Genomic DNA, 18837 nt, shown 5'->3' with positions numbered 1-18837 from the left:
CTGACAACATTTTTGTAAGATTCAATCTAATACTGGTGACTTCAGCATAACTTAAATAAAATGACAAGTATATGCACTGTTATTCCCACTACTTAACACTGTACTAGTCAAGACATAAGTAAGAAAAAGAAAAATGATTGTACAGAAGTCAAAACTGACTTTATCTGTAAACATGATTTTCCACGCAGAAAATCCAAATAACTTATATGAGATTTCAGCAATGTTGCTGAATTCAAAATATGCAAGGACATGTACAGAAATGTTCATAGGAGCCCAATTCATAATAGTACAAAATTGGAAAAAAATGAAAATGTCATAAACAATAGAATTGACATAGAGAAAAGGAATAGTCTTCCAAGTTCAGTTCAGTTCAGTAGTTCAGTCGCAGTCGTGTCCAACTCTTTGTGATCCAATGGACTGCAGCATGCCAGGCTTCCCTGACCATCATCAACTCCTGGAACTTGTTCAAACTCATGACCATCGAGTCAGTGATGCCATCCAACATTCTCATCCTCTGTTGTCCCCTTCTCCTCCCACCTTCAATCTTTCCCACTATCAGGGTCTTTTCCAATGAGTCATTTCTTCGCATCAGGTGGCCAAAGTATTAGAGCTTCAGCTTCAGCATCAGTCCTTCCAATGAATATCCACGACTAATTTCCTTCAGAATGGACTGGTTTGATCTCCTTGCAGTCCAACACTGTTGCAAGAGTCTTCTCCAACATCAAGTTAAAAGCATCAATTCTTAGGCACTCAGCTTTCTTTACAGTCCAACTCACACTTATACATGACTACTGAAAAAAACATAGCTTTGACTAGACGGACCTTTGTCGCCAAAGTAACGTCTTTGCTTTTTAATATGCTATCTAGGTTGGTCATAGCTTTTCTACCAAGGAGCAAGCATCCTTTAATTTCATGATGTAGTCACCATCTACAGTGATTTTGGAGCCCAAGAAAATAAAGTATCTCACTGTTTCCATTGTTTCCCCATCTATTTGCAATGAAGTGATGGGAGAGGATGTCATGATCTTAGTTTTCTGAATGTTGAGTTTCAAGCCAACTTTTTCACTCTCCTCTTTCACTTTCATCAAGAGGCTCTTTAGTTCTTATTTGCCTTCTGCCATGAGGGTGGTGTCATCTGCATATCTGAAGTTACAGATATTTCTCCTTGTAATCTTAATTCCAGCTTCTACTTCAATCAGCCTGGCATTTTGCAAGATGTACTCTGCATATAAGTTTAAAAAGCAGGGTAACAATATACAGCCTTGATGTACTCCTTTCCCAATGTGGAACCAGTCCATTACTCTATGTCCAGTTCTAAGTGTTGCTTCTTGACCTGCATACAGATCACCCAGGTAAGGTGATCTGGTATTCCCCACTCTTGGAAGAATTTTGCACAGTTTGTTGTGACAAGCACAGAGAAAGGCTTTGGTGTAGTCAATAATGCAGAAGTAGATGTCTTTTATGGAACTCTCTTGCTTTTTGTATGATGCAATGGATGGTGGCCATTTGATCTCTGGTGTCCTTGTCTTTTCTAAATCCAGCTTCACAGTTCATGTACTATTGAAGCCTCGCTTGGAGAATTTTGAGCATTACTTGCTATTGTGTGAGATGCGTGCAGTCGTACAATAGCTTGAGCATTCTTGGGCATTGCCCTTCTTTGGGATGGGAATGATAACTGACCTTTTCCAGTCCTGTGGCCACTGCAGACTTTTCCAAATTTGCTGGCATACTGAGTGCAGCACTTTCACAGCATCATTTTTTAGGATTTGAAATAACTGGAATTCCCTCACCTCCACTAGTTTTGCTGGTAGTGATGGTTCCTAAGGTCCACTTGACTTAGCATTGCAGGATGTCTGGCTCTAGGTGAGAGATCACACCACTGTGATTATTTGGGTCATTAAGATCTTTTTTGTATAGTTCTTCAGTGTATTCTTGGATCTCTTCTTAACATCTGCTTCTGATAGGTCTATACCAATTCTGTCCTTTACAGTGTCCATCTTTGCATGAAATATTCCCTTGGTATCTCTTAGTTTTTTTGAGGAGATCTCTAATCTTTCCCATTCTATTGTTTTCCTCTATTTGTTTGCACTGATCACTGAGGAAGGCTTTCTTATATCTTCTTACTTCTGTTTGGAACACTGCATTCAGATGGGTGTATCTTTCCTTTTCTCCTTTGCCTTTAGCTTCTCTTCCTTTCTAAGCTATTTGTAAGGCCTCCTTAGACAACCATTTTGTCTTTTTGCATTTCTTTTTCTTGGGAATAGTCTTGATCACTGCCTCCTGTACAATGTCATGAACCTCTGTCCATATTTCGTCAGGTACTCTAACAGATCGAATCCTATGAATTTATTTGTCACTTCCACTGTATAACATTGAGTTAGACAAGGCTGCTGGTCCATGTGATCAGATTGGTTAGTTTCCTGTGATTGTAGTTTTCATTCTGCCTGCTCTCTGATGGAGAAGGATAAGAGGCTTATAGAAGCTTCTCGATAGGAGAGACTGACTGAGGGGGAAACTGAGTCTTGTTCTGATGGGCAGGGCTATGCTCAATTCAGTTCAGTTCAGTCACTCAGTCGTGTCCGACTCTTTGTGATACCATGAATTGCAGCATGCCAGGCCTACCTGTCTATCACCAACTCCCGGAGTTCACTCAAACTCATGGCCATCGAGTCGGTGATGCCATCCAGCCATCTCATCCTCTGTCATCCCCTTCTCCTCCTGCCCCCAATCCCTCCCAGCATCAGTCTTTTCCAATGAGTCAACTCTTCACATGAGGTGGCCAAAGTATTGGAGTTTCAGCTTTAGCATCATTCCTTCCAAAGAACACCCAGGACTCATCTCCTTTAGAATGGACTGGTTGGATCTCCTTGTAGTGCAAGGGACTCTTAAGAGTCTTCTCCAACACCACAGTTCAAAAGCATCAACTCTTCGGCACTCAGCTTTCTTCACAGTCCAACTCTCACATCCATACATGACCACAGGAAAAACCATAGCCTTGACCAGACGGACCTTTGTTGGCAAGAAATGTCTCTGCTTTTTAATATGCTGTCTAGGTTGGTCATAACTTTCCTTCCAAGGAGTAAGCGTCTTTTAATTTTATGGCTGCAATCACCATCTGCAGTGATTTTGGAGCCCAACAAATGAAGTCTAACATTGTTTCCACTGTTTCCCTGTCTATTTCCCAGGAAGTGATGGGACCAGATGCCATGATCTTAGTTTTCTAAATGTTGAGCTTTAAGCCAACTTTTTCACTCTCCTCTTTCACTTTCATCAAGAGGCTTTTCAGTTCCTCTTCACTTTCTGCCATGAGGTGGTGTCATCTGCATATCTGAGGTTATTGATATTTCTCCTGGCGATCTTGATTCCAGCTTGTGCTTCTTCCAGCCCAGCGTTTCTCATGATGTACTCTGCATAGAAGTTAAATAAGCAGGGTGACAATATACAGCCTTGATGTACTCCTTTTCCTATTTGGAACCAGTCTGTTGTTCCATGTCCAGTTCTAACTGTTGCTTCCTCACCTGCATATAGGTTTCTCAAGAGACAGGTCAGGTGGTCTGGTATTCCCATCTCTATAAATCTTTAATCCAGTTTTCTGTTGATGGGCAGGGCTGTGCTCCCTCCCTATTGTTTCACCTGAGGCCAAACTATGCAGGAGGTAATGAAGATAATGGCAACTGCCTTCAAAAGGTTCCATGCACACACTGCTGCATGCCCTCAACCCAGCAGCAAGCTACAACCAACCCACGCCTTGGCTGGAGTCTCCTGAACACTCATGGGCAAGTCTGGGTGAGTCTCTTCTGGGGTCACTGCTCCTTTCTCCTGGGTCCTGGTGGGCACAAGGTTTTATTTGTGCCCTCCAAAAGTCTATTTCTCCAGTCCTGCGTAAGTTCTGGTAGCTTCATGGTGGGGTTAATGGTGACCTCCTCCAAGAGGGCTTATGTTATACCCAGGTCTACTGCACCCAGAGCCCCTGCTAATGCGTACCTTTCCAGGAGACACTCAAACACAGTTCTGGCTCAGTCTCTGTGGGGTCTCTGGGTCCTGGTGTGCATAAGACTTGTTTGAACGCTCTGAGCATCTCTGGTGGGCATGGGGTTTGATTCTAAACATGATTTCACCCCTTCTACCATCCTGCTGGATGGTTCTCCTTTGCCCTTGGATGTAAGGTAACTTTTTTTAGTGGGATCCAACTTTTCTTGGTGGGATCCAACATTCTCCTGTCAATGGCTGTTCAGCAGCGAGTTGTAATTTTGGAGTTTTCAGAAGAGAAGATAAGTGCACATCCTTCTACTCTGACATCTTGAGAACTATGAGCCATGCTGTGTAGGACCACCCAAGATGGACGGTTCATAATGGAGAGTTCTGACAAAACGTGGTCCACTGGAGAAGCAAATGGCAGACCTCTTCAATATTCTTGCCTTGAGAACCCCATAAACAGTATGAAAAGGCCAAACGATAGGACACTGAAAGATGAACTCCCCAGGTCAGAAGGTGCCCAATATGCTCCTGGAGATCAGTGGAGAAATAACTCCAGAAACAATGAAGAGACAGAGACAAAGTAAAAACAAAACCCAGCTCTGGATATGACTAGTGATGGAAATAAAGTCCGATGCCAGAAAGCCCAATATTTCATACCAACCTGGAATGTTAGGTCCATGAATCAAGGCAAATTGGAAGAGGTCAAACAGGAGATGGCAAGACTGAACATCGACATTTTAGGAACCAGAGAACTAAAATGGACTAGAATGGGTGAATTTAACTCAGATGACCATTATATCTACTACTGTGGCCAAGAATCCCTTAGAAGAAATGGAGTAGCCATCATAGTCAACAAAAGAGTCCAAAATGCAGTACTTTGATGCAATCTCAAAAATGACAGAATGATCTCTGTTCGTTTCCAAGCCAAACCATTTAATATCACAGTAATCCAAGTCTATGCCCCAACCAGTAATGCTGAAGAAGCTGAAGGTGAATGGTTCTATGAAGACCTACAAGCCCTTCTAGAACTAACACCCGAAAAAGATGTCCTTTTCATTACAGGGGACTGGAATGCTAAAGTAGGAAGTCAAGAAACACCTGGAGTAACAGGCAAATTTGGCCTTGGAGTACAGAATGAAGCAGGGCAAAGGCTAATAGAGTTCTGCCAAGACAACACACTGGTCATAGCAAACACCCTCTTCCAGAAACACAGGAGAAGACTCTACACATGGACATCACCAGATGGTCAACAGCAAAATCAGACTGATTATATTCTTTGCAGCCAAAGGTGGAAAAGCTCTATACAGTCAGCAGAAAAAAGACTGGAAGATGACTGTGGCTCAAATAATGAACTTCTTATAGCTAAATTCAGACTTAATTGAAGAAAGTAGGGGAAACCACTAGACCATTCAGGTATGACCTAAATCAAATCCCTTACGATTATACAATGGAAGTGACAAATAGATTCAAGGGATTAGATCTGATAGAGTGCCTGAAGAACTACGGACAGAAGTTCATTACTTTATACAGGAGGCAGTGATCAAGACCATCCCCAAGAAAAAGAAATGCAAAAAGGCAAAATGGTTGTCTGAGGAGGCCTTACAAATAGCTGTGAAAAGAAGAGAAGTGAAAGGCAAAGGAGAAAACAAAAGATACACCCATTTGAATACAGAGTTCCAAAGAATAGCAAGGAGAGATAAGAAAGCCTTCCTCAGTGATTACTGCAAAGAAATAGAGGAAAACAACGAAATGGGAAAGACTAGAGACCTCGTCAAGAAAATTAGAGATAACAAGGGAACATTTCATGCAAAGATGGGCACAATAAAGGACAGAAATGGTATGGATCTAACAGAAACAGAAGATATTAAGAAGAGGTGGCAAGAATACACAGAAGAACTATACAAAAAAGATCTTCATGACCCAGATAACCATAATGGTGTAATCACTCACCTAGAGCCAGACATCCTGGAATGTGAAGTGAAGTGGGCTTTAGGAAGCATCACTGCCAATAAAGCTAGTGGAGGTGAGGGAATTCCAGTTGAGTTATTTCAAATCCTGAAAGATGATGCTGTGAAAGTGCTGCACTCAATATGCCAGCAAATTTGGAAAACTCAGCAGTAGCCACAGGATTTGAAAAGGGCAGTTTTCATTCCAATCCCAAAGAAAGGCAATGCCAAAGAATGCTCAAACTACTGCACAACTGCACTCATCTCACATGATAAGAAGGTAATGCTAAAAATTCTCCAAGCCAGGCTTCAACAGTATGTGAACCGAGAACTTCCAGATGTTCAAGCTGGATTAGGAAAGGCAGAGGAACCAGAGATCAAATTGCCAACATCCGCTGGATCATCAGAAAAGCAAGAGAGTTCCAGAAAAACACCTACTTCTGCTTTATTGATTACGCCAAAGCCTTTGACTGTGTGGTTCACAACAAAGTGTGGAAAATTCTTCATAAGAGGGGAATATCAGACCACCTGACCTGCCTCCTGAGAAATCTATATGCAGGTGAAGAAGCAACAGTTAGAACTGGACATGGAACAACAGACTGGTTCCAAATTGAGAAAGGAGTACGTTATATATTGTTACGCTGCTTGTTTAACTTCTATGCAGAGTACATCATGGGAAATGTTGGGTTGGATGAAGCACAAGCTGGAATCAAGATTGCCAGGAGAAATATCAGTAACCTCAGATATGCAGATGACACCACCCGTATGGAAGAAAGCAAAGAAGAATTAAAGAGCTTCTTGATGAAAGTAAAAGAGGAGAGTGAAATAGTTGGCTTAAAGCTCAACATTCAGAAAACTGAAATCATGGCGTCTGGTCCCATCACCTCCTGGCAAATAGATGGGGAAACAATGGAAACAGTGACAGACTTTATTTTCTTGGGCTCCAAAATCACTGCAGATGGCAACTGCAACCATGAATTTAAAAGACACTTCCTCCTTGGAAGAAAAGCTATGACCAACCTAGACAGCATATTAAAAAACAGAGACATCACTTTGCCAACAAATGTCCATGTAGTCAAAGCTATGGTTTTTCCAGTAGTCAGGTATGGATGAGAGCTGGACTATAAAGAAAGCTGAGTGTCTAAGAATTGATGCTTTTGAACTGTGGTATTGGAGAAGACTCTTGAGAGTCCCTTGGACTGCAAGGAGATCCAACCAGTCTATCCTAAAGGAAATCAGTCCTGAATATTCATTGGAAGGATGGATGCTATAGTTGAAATTCCAATATTTTGGCCACCTGATGTGAAGAACTGACTAATTGAAAAAGACCCTGAGGCTGGGAAAGAATGAAGGTGGGAAGAGAAGGGGACTACAGAGGACGAGATGGTTGGATGGGATCACTGATTCGATGGACATGAGTTTGAATAAACTCTAGGAGTGGTGATAGACAGGGAAGCTTGGTGTGCAGCAGTCCATGGGGTCACAAAGAGTCGGACCCGACTCAGTGACTGAACTGACTGTATAATCATAAGGGATTAAACAGCCAACAGGTACATGAAAAGATGTTCAACATCACAAGTCATCAGGGAAATGCAAATCAAAGCTACAATTAGATATCACTTCACACATGTCAGAAGAACTATCATGAAGAAGACATGATATAACAAGTGTTGGTGAGGATCTAAAGAAAAGGGAATCATAAAGACACTGCTTATGGGAATGCAATTGCGCATAGCCACTATGGAAAACACTATGGAGGTTCCTCAAATAACCCGAAATAGAATGACCATATATGATCCAACAATCCTAATTTTGGATGTATACACAAAGGAACTGAAATCAAGATCTCATATCTGCACTCTCATGTTTACAACAGCATTACTCACAACACCCAAGATAAGAAGGCAACCTAAGTGTCTGTCAATGGATAACTAGATGAATGGCAAAGAACAGGGGATATACATGTAGCAATACCATTCAGCCAACAGAAAAAATGAAATCCTGTCATTTGTGACAAACTGGATGGACCTTGAAGGCATTATGCTAAATCAAACAGAAAAAAAACAAACACTGTAAGATATCACTTATATGTAAAATCTAAAAAGATCAACTCAGAGAAACAGATAGTAGAGTGGTGTTTACCAAGGGTTGAGGAGGTGGGGGAAATGGGGAGATAATGGTCAAAGGGTATAAACTTCTAGTTATAAGATTAACAAGTATCTAATGTAAACAGCATGGTCACTATAATTAATAATACTGTACTGTATACTTGAATGTTGCTAAGAAAGTAAATCTTAACTGTTCTCAACTCAAAAAAGAATGTCAACTATGTGACAGGATGGCGACAGTAGCTAATATTTTGGTAGCAATCATTTTGCAATTTATAAACATAAATCAACATACTGTACACTTTAAACACATATAATGCTATGTGTCAATTATATATCAATAAAGTTGGGGAAGAGACAATAGAAAGGATAAAGAATTATTGCTTCACATGACAACATGGATGAATTCTCACAAAGAAGTCACAGAAAAAAGTCGAAGGAGACAGGGAGTGAAAGGAGGGACAGAGAAAGAGAGACAGAGAAATTGACATTACAAGTTCAAAATACATTGAGATAGAAGTTAACATAGTGGTTACCTCTGGGAAGAGAAGAGTGGAGGTGGAGTAGCCAAAAGGAATGGAGCACAAGGAAGCAACCTGGAGTGCTGATACTATTCTAACTATCCATCTGGGTGGTAATTATACACTTTGCATATGTACACTTTCTAAATATATGCTATAGTTCCATAAAAAGTTAAGGACTCAGTGGCATTCTTTATCAGCAACAACAACAAAAAGAACAAAGAAAATGAAAACAAAAGGCATTACTAAAAAGAGCAAAACAAAGTGAAAAAATTATCTTCAACTGGAAGATCTCTGAAATTTACATTACATATAACCAACAAGTTATATTGGTGATTTCTCATAGAAGCCCTACGAAATTAACACAATTCCCTAAGATTCAATAGTTTCATTTCTAAATCTATACCCTAGAGCACTGGATGTCTCTAAGATCCAAAATCCTGCTTTTACAACTAACATTTTGTAGTTTATCTATACCTATAACTGAAAAAATAAACCAATGCCAAAACTGAAAAAAATACAGAAATACTTTATAATTACATATGTCTATGTGTAAATTCTGAGACAGGACTAGGCTTCAAGATACATTCTTTGCACCTATTCACAGAATCAACATGAACTGGTCAGTTTCAAATGCCGAATGGTAGCTGTCAGTTCAGTTCAGTCACTCAGTCGTGTCCAACTCTTTGCGACCCCATGAACCACAGCACGCCAGGCCTCCCTGTCCATCACCAACTCCCGGAGTCCACCTAAACCCATGTCCATCAAGTCAGTGATGCCATCCAGCCATTTCATCCTCTGTCGTCCCCATCTCCTCCTGCCCTCAATCTTTCCCAGCATCAGGGTCTTTTCAAATGAGTCAGCTCTTCGCATCAGGTGGCCAAAGTATTGGAGTTTCAGCTTCAACATCAGTCCTTCCAGTGAACACCCAGGACTGATCTCCTTTAGGATGGACTGGTTGGATCTCCTTGCAGTCCAAGGGACTCTCAAGAGTCTTCTCCAACACCACAGTTCAAAAGCATCAATCCTTCAGCGCTCAGCTTTCTTCACAGTCCAACTCTCACATCCATACATGACCATTGGAAAAACCATGGCCTTGACTAGACGGACCTTTGTTGGCAAAATAATGTCTCTGCTTTTTAATATGCTGTCTAGGTTGGTCATAACTTTCCTTCCAAGGAATAAGCGTCTTTTAATTTCATGGCTGCAATCACCATTTGCAGTGATTTTGGAGCCCTGGAAAAATAAAGTCTGACACTGTTTCCCCATCTATTTCCCATGAGATGATGGGACCGGATACCATGATCTTAGTTTTCTGAATGTTGAGCTTTAAGCCAACTTTTTCACTCTCCTCTTTTACTTTCATGAAGAGGCTCTTTAGTTCCTCTTCACTTTCTGCCATAAGAGTGGTGTCATCTGCATGTCTGAGGTTATCGATATTTCTCCTGGCAATCTTGATTCCAGCTTGTGCTTCCTCCAGCCCAGCGTTTTTCATGATGTACTCTGCATATAAGTTAAATAAGCAGGGTGACAATATACAGCCTTGATGTACTCCTTTTCCTATTTGGAACCAGTCTGTTGTTCCATGTCAACTCAATTTAAGCAGAGCTGCCAGTGATGCTATGATTTTCTGAAAAAGTAAACTCTTAACAGAGTTCCAAACAAAACAAAGTACACTCTTTCCTCACTTTAGATGATAATTGCATCACTGGAAAAGTCACTGTACTTAAAACTTTTCCACACACAGACACACATACACACACACAAAAGGTCTGTCTTTATACATAAAACAGAGTTAGATTCTTAATCTCTAATCATAAACAGGCTTTCATATATATGTATAGATATATATTCAAGGGAATATTCAAGTCATGCAGAATAACAGACAATCAACACCAACAGAAACACCCCCAACACACACACACACTGCAACCACTATGACAAACACAGGTAGCCAACAAATTTCTTAGAATGATCCCTAGGGCATAGTACCAGCCCTTGAGAACAACAGATTCATGGACACCAAGATATGTACGAATATTCTCACTGCAATGCTATCTGTAATATTCAAAAAGAGGAACACTGGTAGTTAAAAGTCCATCAATAGGGGAATAAGAATTAAATCTCTAATGCAAACATACAGCATTATGCAACAATCAGGGCTTCCTAGGTAGTTCAGTGGTAAAGAATCTGCCTGCCAATGCAGGAGATGCGGGTTCTATCCCTGGGTTGGGAAGATCCCCTGGAGAAGGAAATGGCAATCCACTCTAGTATTCTTGCCTGGGAAATCCCATGGAGAGAGGAGCCTAGCGGACTATAGTCCATGGAATCACAAAAACGTCAGGCGTGACTTAGCAACTAAACAACAACATCAACAACAACAAAATCTAACAATTAAGGAAATGAACTAGATTTCCAAGAATCAACACTTGGCGACAAATTTTAGAAACAGTGAAGTGGGAAAACAGATTTGCAGAAGGACACCTACATTATTTCCTGCAGTCTATGGGGTCGCAAAGAGTTGGACACAACTTGGTGACTGAACAAGAACCTACAGCATTAAACCATTTGTGTAAGATTTTAAAAGAGAGCAATAGTATACAGATTATGTAGGCATACACAAATACGTAGCAACTGTAAAAAACCTGAATGAAAAGAACACAGTCCAACTTCAGGATATTTATTACATTACCTTTAGGAAGGGAGGGAGGAAAACTGGACTCAGAAAGAGGTGCAAAAGGGCCTTAAACTAGATCTGTAACATTTTCTTAAAAACAAAAATCTTCAGAAAATGTAAAATGAGCATTTGTTAAATCAGGGTGGTGAAGGATGACAGTATTTAGATTTTCTTTTTCTGTAAGTCTGAAGCACTTTATAGGCAAAGTTTTAAAAAGTCTGTATTCCAGGGAAATACCAAGTGCAGCATAACTGAGTAAGGAAACCAGATGACCATCACAGACGATCAGATGAATAGTAACAGAAAAGGACCTAGATCTGTTTGCTTCAATGCTGTCAGTAATGTGACTGAGGTGACTGAGGTAACAAGGTGAGGTCAATATAGAGAAGAAAAAATGGGAATTATATAATATTGACTAACTCCAAACTGACACTATTCAGGTAAAGCAAATTGGCTGGTTTTACTGCCCAGGCATTGGGCTTTACTCTTATACCTCCAATTTCTTCTGTCTATATTCCTAAAAAAAAAAATCTCATGGAAACTGCACTACTGAATAAGAAGAAGGTAGAGAGAAGCAGTGGTAAATATACTTTTTTATATCACATTTGTTTCAAATATCAAAAGTGTAAGTGATAGGAAATATAATTTTTGGCTGCTCTTTAAAATTGAGTTACTTGGCATATTATATCATTCTCCCAAGATTCCTTGAGAAAAGTCACACTTTCTTTCCCAGCAATATATTTTCTCTCAAATCTTGGTTCTGTTGAGCAACTCAAAATATTGTGTTATACACCAAAACCTTTCCTGTTTACTCATTTTTGCTCTCATGTGATCACAGTATCAAAGATGAGCTTGCCACAAATACAAGACTGCAACAAAACATAAACATGGAAAGGGGAGAAGAAAATGAAGTGCCACATTTTCAATAAGCCAGTAGAAATTAAACACCTAATTTCCAGTTTAGAAGAGCAAATTAAATGTCACCACAATGGGAAAAAAAAATCAGACAATAACATGGGATATTCTGTATCCGAGTCTGGTCTCCTTAACATAATGTGCATAAAAAGACCTTTTCAGGAATGAATGTGCCTAGTAGCTTTATCCAAGACAGTCACAACCTGGTAACAATCCAAATAATCAACAATAAAGAGAAGGCATAAACATGCTGTGGTGTACAACAAAATCTGGTGTGAACCATATGATAGAAATCTATTGTGAACCATATATATATATATATGATATATATAACCATATAACCATATGATAGCTACTACACAATATAAAGGAATGACTACTGATAAGCACAGCAACATGGATGAGTCTCAAAAATACAATGAGCAAGAGAAGCCCACAGAAAATATTATACACTATATAGCTCATTTCAGAGAAGGCAATGGCACCCCACTCCAGTACTCTTGCCTGGAAAATCCCATGGACAGAGGAGCCTGGTAGGCTGCAGTCCATGGGGTCGGTAGGAGTCTGACATGACTGAGCGACTTCACTTTATTTTTTCACTTTCATGCATTGGAGAAGGAAATGGAAACCCACTCCAGTGTTCTTGCCTGGAGAATCCCAGGGTTGGGGGAGCTTGGTGGGCTTCTGTCTATGAGGTCGCAGAGTCAGATACGACTGAAGCGACTTAGCAGCAGCAGCAGCATATAGCTCATTTAATATGAAGCTCAAATACTGGCAAACTAATCTGTGGTGAGTGACAGAAATCAGAGTAAGTGTTCCCTTTGTGCAGGGTTTAAAAGGAGGAACAAGGGAATTTACTGGGGTGCTGCAAGAGTTCTAAACCTTGATTTGAATAATGGTTATATAAAAGTGTATGAATTTATCTAAATCCACAAAAGAAAAGACATTGTGGAAAAGAAAAAGTAGAACTGCTTTATATCAAAATGAACTAAAATGATCTAACAACCAAATGCAACATGTAAACTTTGATTGGATCCTGGTTTGGAAAAGCCAACTATACAAGTCATTTCTGTGACGATGAGGAAAACCTGAAAGTGGACTAGATACTAAGAAAGCATCGATAATTATCATAGCTGTGATAATAGTCTTGAGGTTATGTAGAGCAATGTTCTTATTTTTAGAAGACATATACTAAAGTATTTAGGACTCTCATAGCAACAATTCTGTCATATTTTAGCAAAAAAAATTATTATAAATATACAAATTTACAGATATATCAAACTAACGAACACAGGTCATGGGATATAGCTACTCATTGTACTATTCTCTCAACAACTCTGTATGTTTGGGAAAATGTCAGTAAAAAATTGAGGGGGAAAAGAAGATGTCAACTTTTTTAGATCTTGAGTGATCTTCAGGATACATTATAGAAAGTATAAAAGCAAAGTGCAGAGTAGCTTATGTAATATGCTATCTATCATGAAGGAAAGAAAGGAAAGTAAAAAATATATATGGGAAGGGGCAGTGTACTGTGTGTGTGTATCTAATGAGATTATATTACAAGAGGAAATACTAGAAGAATCAATAAAAATGGTTTCTTATAGCAGATGAAAATAGATGGAAGATATGTTTGAATAGGGCTGGAAGTGAGACTTCTTGGAATGTATCATTTTATACAGTTTTGACTTTTAATCCATAAATGTAAAGAATTGAATTAAATTGAAAAAAAAAATGAAATTGAAAAGACGTTAAAAATATCTTTGCTCATATAATTCCTCTATTCAATCAAAGCTGAATCAAGCTTGTTTAACCTATATGATTATTAACAGTTTTTATATATATATTTTTTGCTCCTTCTGAGCATCAGAGTAATTTAATGGGGCTTTTGCTGGTCAGAAATCTTAGCCTGTTGCTGCAGATCTGCCCCTAAAAATAGTCATGCTATTTTCTCATCTGTAAAATAATAATAATAATAATAATCCAATGAAAGTTAAGATTTCTTAGAACTGTAAAATTCTTGATTCAAATGTTTGTTGAAAAAAACCAGGAATGTTTCCACATGCATAATTTCTTAAGCCACGATGAACAACAAAGTTCCACTGTATAGTCATTCACTTTCCCTCTGATAATACTGGAGAGAAAGGCTGGTGAAATAACTTTTCTCTCTTCAACCCCTTCAAGCAGTAGTCAGTTACCACAAAGCACTGATACTTCCTCTAAGCAAGAATGGATTGGCCAAGGAAGGGATGCAACAGCCAGCCCATCAGGCAGCTGCTCTCCGCAGGCTGCTAAACTCCATTGGTCAGCACAGGAGGAAGCAGCCAGAAACAAAGTCTAGAGAGGCTGAACTCCAGAGTTTTACTAACTGCCAAGCAGTTCAGGAAGCTTTGTGTATTCTTTTGCCAAATGAATCCTCCTTTACAAAAAGGCAGCTGTGGGATTAGAAAAGCATCTGAAACCAAAACTACAGAGTTTCTGACATTGCAAGGAATAAAATCTCTGCAGCCTTAAACATAAAACAAGGGAGCCAGAAACTCTGTTCTTCACCCCTGCCTCACACTCTGCCCTACCCGGCCTTCCTTTCTTTAAGACCCAGCAAAAGATGTAAGACAGTCTTGTGATTTCCCTGGAGGTTTCAGGGGCTGTGCCTCACTGGCCTCACTGTAATGTGAGGAAGAATAGACAGGAAAGCAGGGGATGCTTTCGGAGAGGTTGGGGGGCGGGGGGCCTGGATGGCAGGGTGTGCAGGAAGGAAGGGGAGTTACTGGCTATGTAAAGTATTAAAACACACCACACATCCATGCACCCATACACACACACACACACAGTTTTGCTGGGAGATGAAAGAGCTGAGAAATAAAAGGACTTAAAGAAGTAGAAAAAGAAAAAAAAAAAAAAGGACTGAAGGAGGAGGAATTGTGTTTCCAAACTGCTTACAGGTCTAAAACAGAGGTATGGAAAGACTTTTGGGTGGATTTCCTCTAGAAGAGAGAAGCTGGGCTTTCGTCTTAAGAGGAGAAAGGAGGGTTCTGTAAAGAATGAGGGGGAAGGAGATCAAAACCCCTTGGAAGGTCCTATGAGATTGTTCAGAGGGATGGTGTTTGCTCAGAGCTTGGAGAGGTCCTGGGCCCTTCTCTTGAGGAAGGACACGGGAGTTCTCTGCCTCAACTGGACTTCCACAGCAACGTCGGGGACAGGACCCTCTTTGGCATCTCTTCCGTAGGGTTGCGGGTCATCTCCAGCAAGTTGAGAGAATGAGTAGTTTCCTCTTAACGTTGGTGCCTTTCTTGGAGTGAAGGGAAGGATCGGGGATCCCTCTCAACATTGGGAGAGTTTGGGGACTGCAGGAACTTGAAACGGTTTCTGAGGGGTGGCCCTGGGGTGGCGGGGCGGGGGGCGGGGCGGGGGGGGAGATGGCAAGCTGCCGCGCGCAATGATGACACACTTCGGTTGTGGAGTGCAGGGATTCTACTTTGGAGATTTGAGAGGAAAGGCTCCTTCACTAATCAGAAGCTTGCTAAACAGTTCGAAGGAATCCACCAGCACTGATTTGAGAAGAAATCCATCCCCCAGTCCCCGCCCCTAAGACTGGGGAGAACTCAGGTCAGTAATAATCTCTCACGAAAAGAACAGGAGCAGAGAAGAGGAATTTTTAAAAGAAACCCCTACCCCCCTACCCCAATCCATGGAAAGTTAAGCACGCGGAGAGCAGGACTTTCAAAAGTGGTTTAGAAAGGATGTGAAGAAACTCTAACTGGAAGCTGAGAGGAAGTTAGGGGAGCTGAGGGGTGGGGATCAGAACTCTGTGTGGCTGGAGTGGGAGGGCATTCATGATTTTTGAGGCAAAGGAAGACCCAAGTGACACGGGGTCAGGGCTCCACAGGGATGACTCAGAGGGTGGAGGAAGTTTCTAGGTGAACCTGGGTTCTCGGAAGTAAACACAGGCGGCGTCCCGAGTAAATTCCCGAGGCTCACGACACCCGGGCGGCGGCGATGGGGCCGCGACCAGTACTCACAGAGCGGATCTCCAGCGCCAGGGCGCATTGCAGCGCCTTCACCTTCGGCATCCGGGCGGGGTTGGGGCGGCGGGGACAGACCCCGGCCGCGGACCCGAGGGAGGCGAGGAGACGCAGGGCGGGGCTAGGACGGGGAGGAGACGAGGTGGCGGCGGCGGTGACGGCTGTGGCCCCCAGGCCGGGGCCCGCGGTCCAGCCTGGGTCCCGCCCGAGCAGCAGCGGTGCGCGGGGCGCGGACTCGTTGTCATAGCAGCTGCGAGGGGCGGGGCCGGAAGAGAAGCCCGGCGGGAACGCGCGGGAGCCGCCTCTAGAGTACGGTGGCCTGGGGGAGGGGCTTGGCGAACGCCAGGAGGGGCAGGGCCGCCGAAGAGTCAGGGTGGGCGGGGCAGTTCGTCTGTGACGTCAAACTACGAGCCCAAATCCAGAGGAGGAAGAGAATAGCTGTATTAATAGCACAGTATGCAGGGCAGGGAGGAGGACTCAAGAGCCCTGAGTTCCAGTGTGGCAGTGGCAACTTGTGGTAGTGGCGTCTCCAACTATAAAGAATTATAATGGTTTTTCGTTTTCTTATTTGAATTTCACCATATAGTTTTCAAAGCCAGCATGAGAAAACAGGGTTGGAGAAGATCCTTGTTCAATTCAAAGTTATAACCAAGATTGCACCTTAAGAACTCTCCTGTAAAACTCTGGTTCCTCCCTGAGAAGAGGATTGTCAGTCAAATCACCTATCTCTTCCTAATCTCCTATTCTGTGACTTTTTTGTTACGGCATCCACCTTCCCTTCAAGGATTCGTGTCTAATAACTATATGCATCCCAGAGTATATTGTTTTAAATTGTTTAAAATTGAACTGTCAGTGAAGTGCCAACAGTGTTTATTGTTTTAAATTGAACTGTCAATGAAGTGCCTACAAATCTAGTTGTGAAGCACCTGAGCCATAGACTGTCAAAGATTAAACGAATCTAAGATTTTGCTCAAATCAATCATTTTAAAACCATGTTTAGGGTGAAATTTAATCTCTGGTTCCTCTCTTTTCTAAGTCCAGCTTGAACAACTGAAAGTTCATGGTTCACATATTGTTGAAGCCTGGCTTGGAGAATTTTGAGAATTACTTCAGTAGCATGTGAGATGCGTGCAATTTTGCAGTAGTTTGAACATTCTTTGGCATTGCCTTTTTTGGGGATTGAAATGAAAACTGACCTTTTCAAGTCCTGTGGCCACTTCTGAGTTTTCCAGATTTGCTGGCATATTGAATGCAGCACTTTCATAGCATCATCTTTTAGGGTTTGAAATAGCTCAATGGGAATTACATCACCTTCACTAGCTTTGTTTGAAGTGATGATTCCTAAGACCCACTTGACTTCACATTCCAGGATGTCTGGCTCTAGGTGAGTGATCACACCATCATGGTTATCTGGGTCATGAAGATCTTTTTTATATACTTCTTCTGTGTATTCTTGGCACCTCTTCTTCTGCTTCTGTTAGGTCCATACCATTTCTGCCTTTTATTGTGCTCGTCTTTGCATGAAATGGTCCCTTGGTATTTCTAATTTTCTTGAAGAGATCTCTGGCATCTAGCAGATGCCAACATCCACTGGATCATCGAAAAAACAAGAGAGTTCCAGAAAAATATCTATTTTTGCTTTATTGACTACACCAAAACTTTTGACTGTGTAGATCACAACAAACTGTGGAAAATTCTGAAAGAGATGGGAATACCAGACCACCTTCCCTGCCTCCTGAGAAATCTGTATGCAGGTCAAGAAGCAACAGGTAGAACTGGACATGGAACAATAGACTGGTTCCAAATTGAGAAAGGAGTACATCAAGGCTATATATTATTACTCTGCTTGTTTAACTTCTCTGTGGAGTATATCATGGGAAATGTTGGGCTGGATGAAGCACAAGCTGGAATCAAGATTGCCGGGAGAAGTATCAATAACCTCAGATATGCAGATGATACCACCGTATGGCAGAAAGTGAAGAACTAAAGAGCCTTTTGATGGAAGTGAAAGAGGAGAGTAAAAATGTTGGCTTGAAACTCAACATTCAGAAAACTAAGATCATGGCATCTAGGCCCATCACTTCATGGGAAATAGATGGGGAAACAGTATAAAGAGTGGCTGACTTTATTTTGGGGGTCTCCAAAATCACTGCAAATGGTGACTGCAGCCATAAAATGAAAAACGCTTGCTCCTTGGAAGAAAAGCTATGACCAATCTAGCTGCTGCTGCATCGCTTCAGTCGTGTCTGACTCTGTGCGACCCCATAGACCGCAGCCCACCAGGCTCCCCCGTCCCTGGGATTCTCTAGGCAAGAACACTGGAGTGGGTTGCCATTTCCTTCTCCAATGCATGAAAGTGAAAAGTGAAAGTGAAGTTGCTCAGTCGTGTCCGACCCTTCACGACCCCATGGACTGCAGCCTATCAGGCTCCTCTGTCCATGGGATTTTCCAGGCAAGAGTACTGGAGTGGGTTGCCATTGCCTTCTCCATGACCAATCTAGACAGCATATTAAAAAGCAGAAACAATACTTTACCAACAAAGGTCCATCTAGTCAATGCTATCGTTTTTCCAGTAGTCATGTATGGATGTGAGAGTTGGATTATAAAGAAAGCTGAGGGCCAAAGAATTGATTCTTTTGAACTGTGGTATTGGAGAAGACTCTTGAGAGTCCC

General features: G+C 41.5%; 1 protein-coding gene across 2 annotated transcripts in view; it reads right to left on the bottom strand.

Moving 5' to 3' along the window:
- SPATA6 (spermatogenesis associated 6) overlaps positions 1 to 16483 on the bottom strand; it is a 171405-nt gene extending 154922 nt beyond the window's left edge. The window contains exon 1 of one of the 2 annotated variants that reach the window (XM_027537325.1): positions 16162 to 16483. In XM_027537325.1, coding sequence (XP_027393126.1) covers positions 16162 to 16212 — 51 coding nt within the window. In that variant the 5' untranslated portion in view covers positions 16213 to 16483. The remainder of the gene's footprint in view (positions 1 to 16161) is intronic. The other variant, XM_027537324.1, reaches the window with a different exon arrangement.
- Positions 16484 to 18837: the final 2354 nt, after the last annotated feature.

This window comes from Bos indicus x Bos taurus, chromosome 3 (assembly GCF_003369695.1).
Source record: "Bos indicus x Bos taurus breed Angus x Brahman F1 hybrid chromosome 3, Bos_hybrid_MaternalHap_v2.0, whole genome shotgun sequence".
In the NCBI taxonomy this organism is placed as follows: domain Eukaryota; kingdom Metazoa; phylum Chordata; class Mammalia; order Artiodactyla; family Bovidae; genus Bos; species Bos indicus x Bos taurus.
This window is presented reverse-complemented; position numbering and strand designations above follow the sequence as displayed.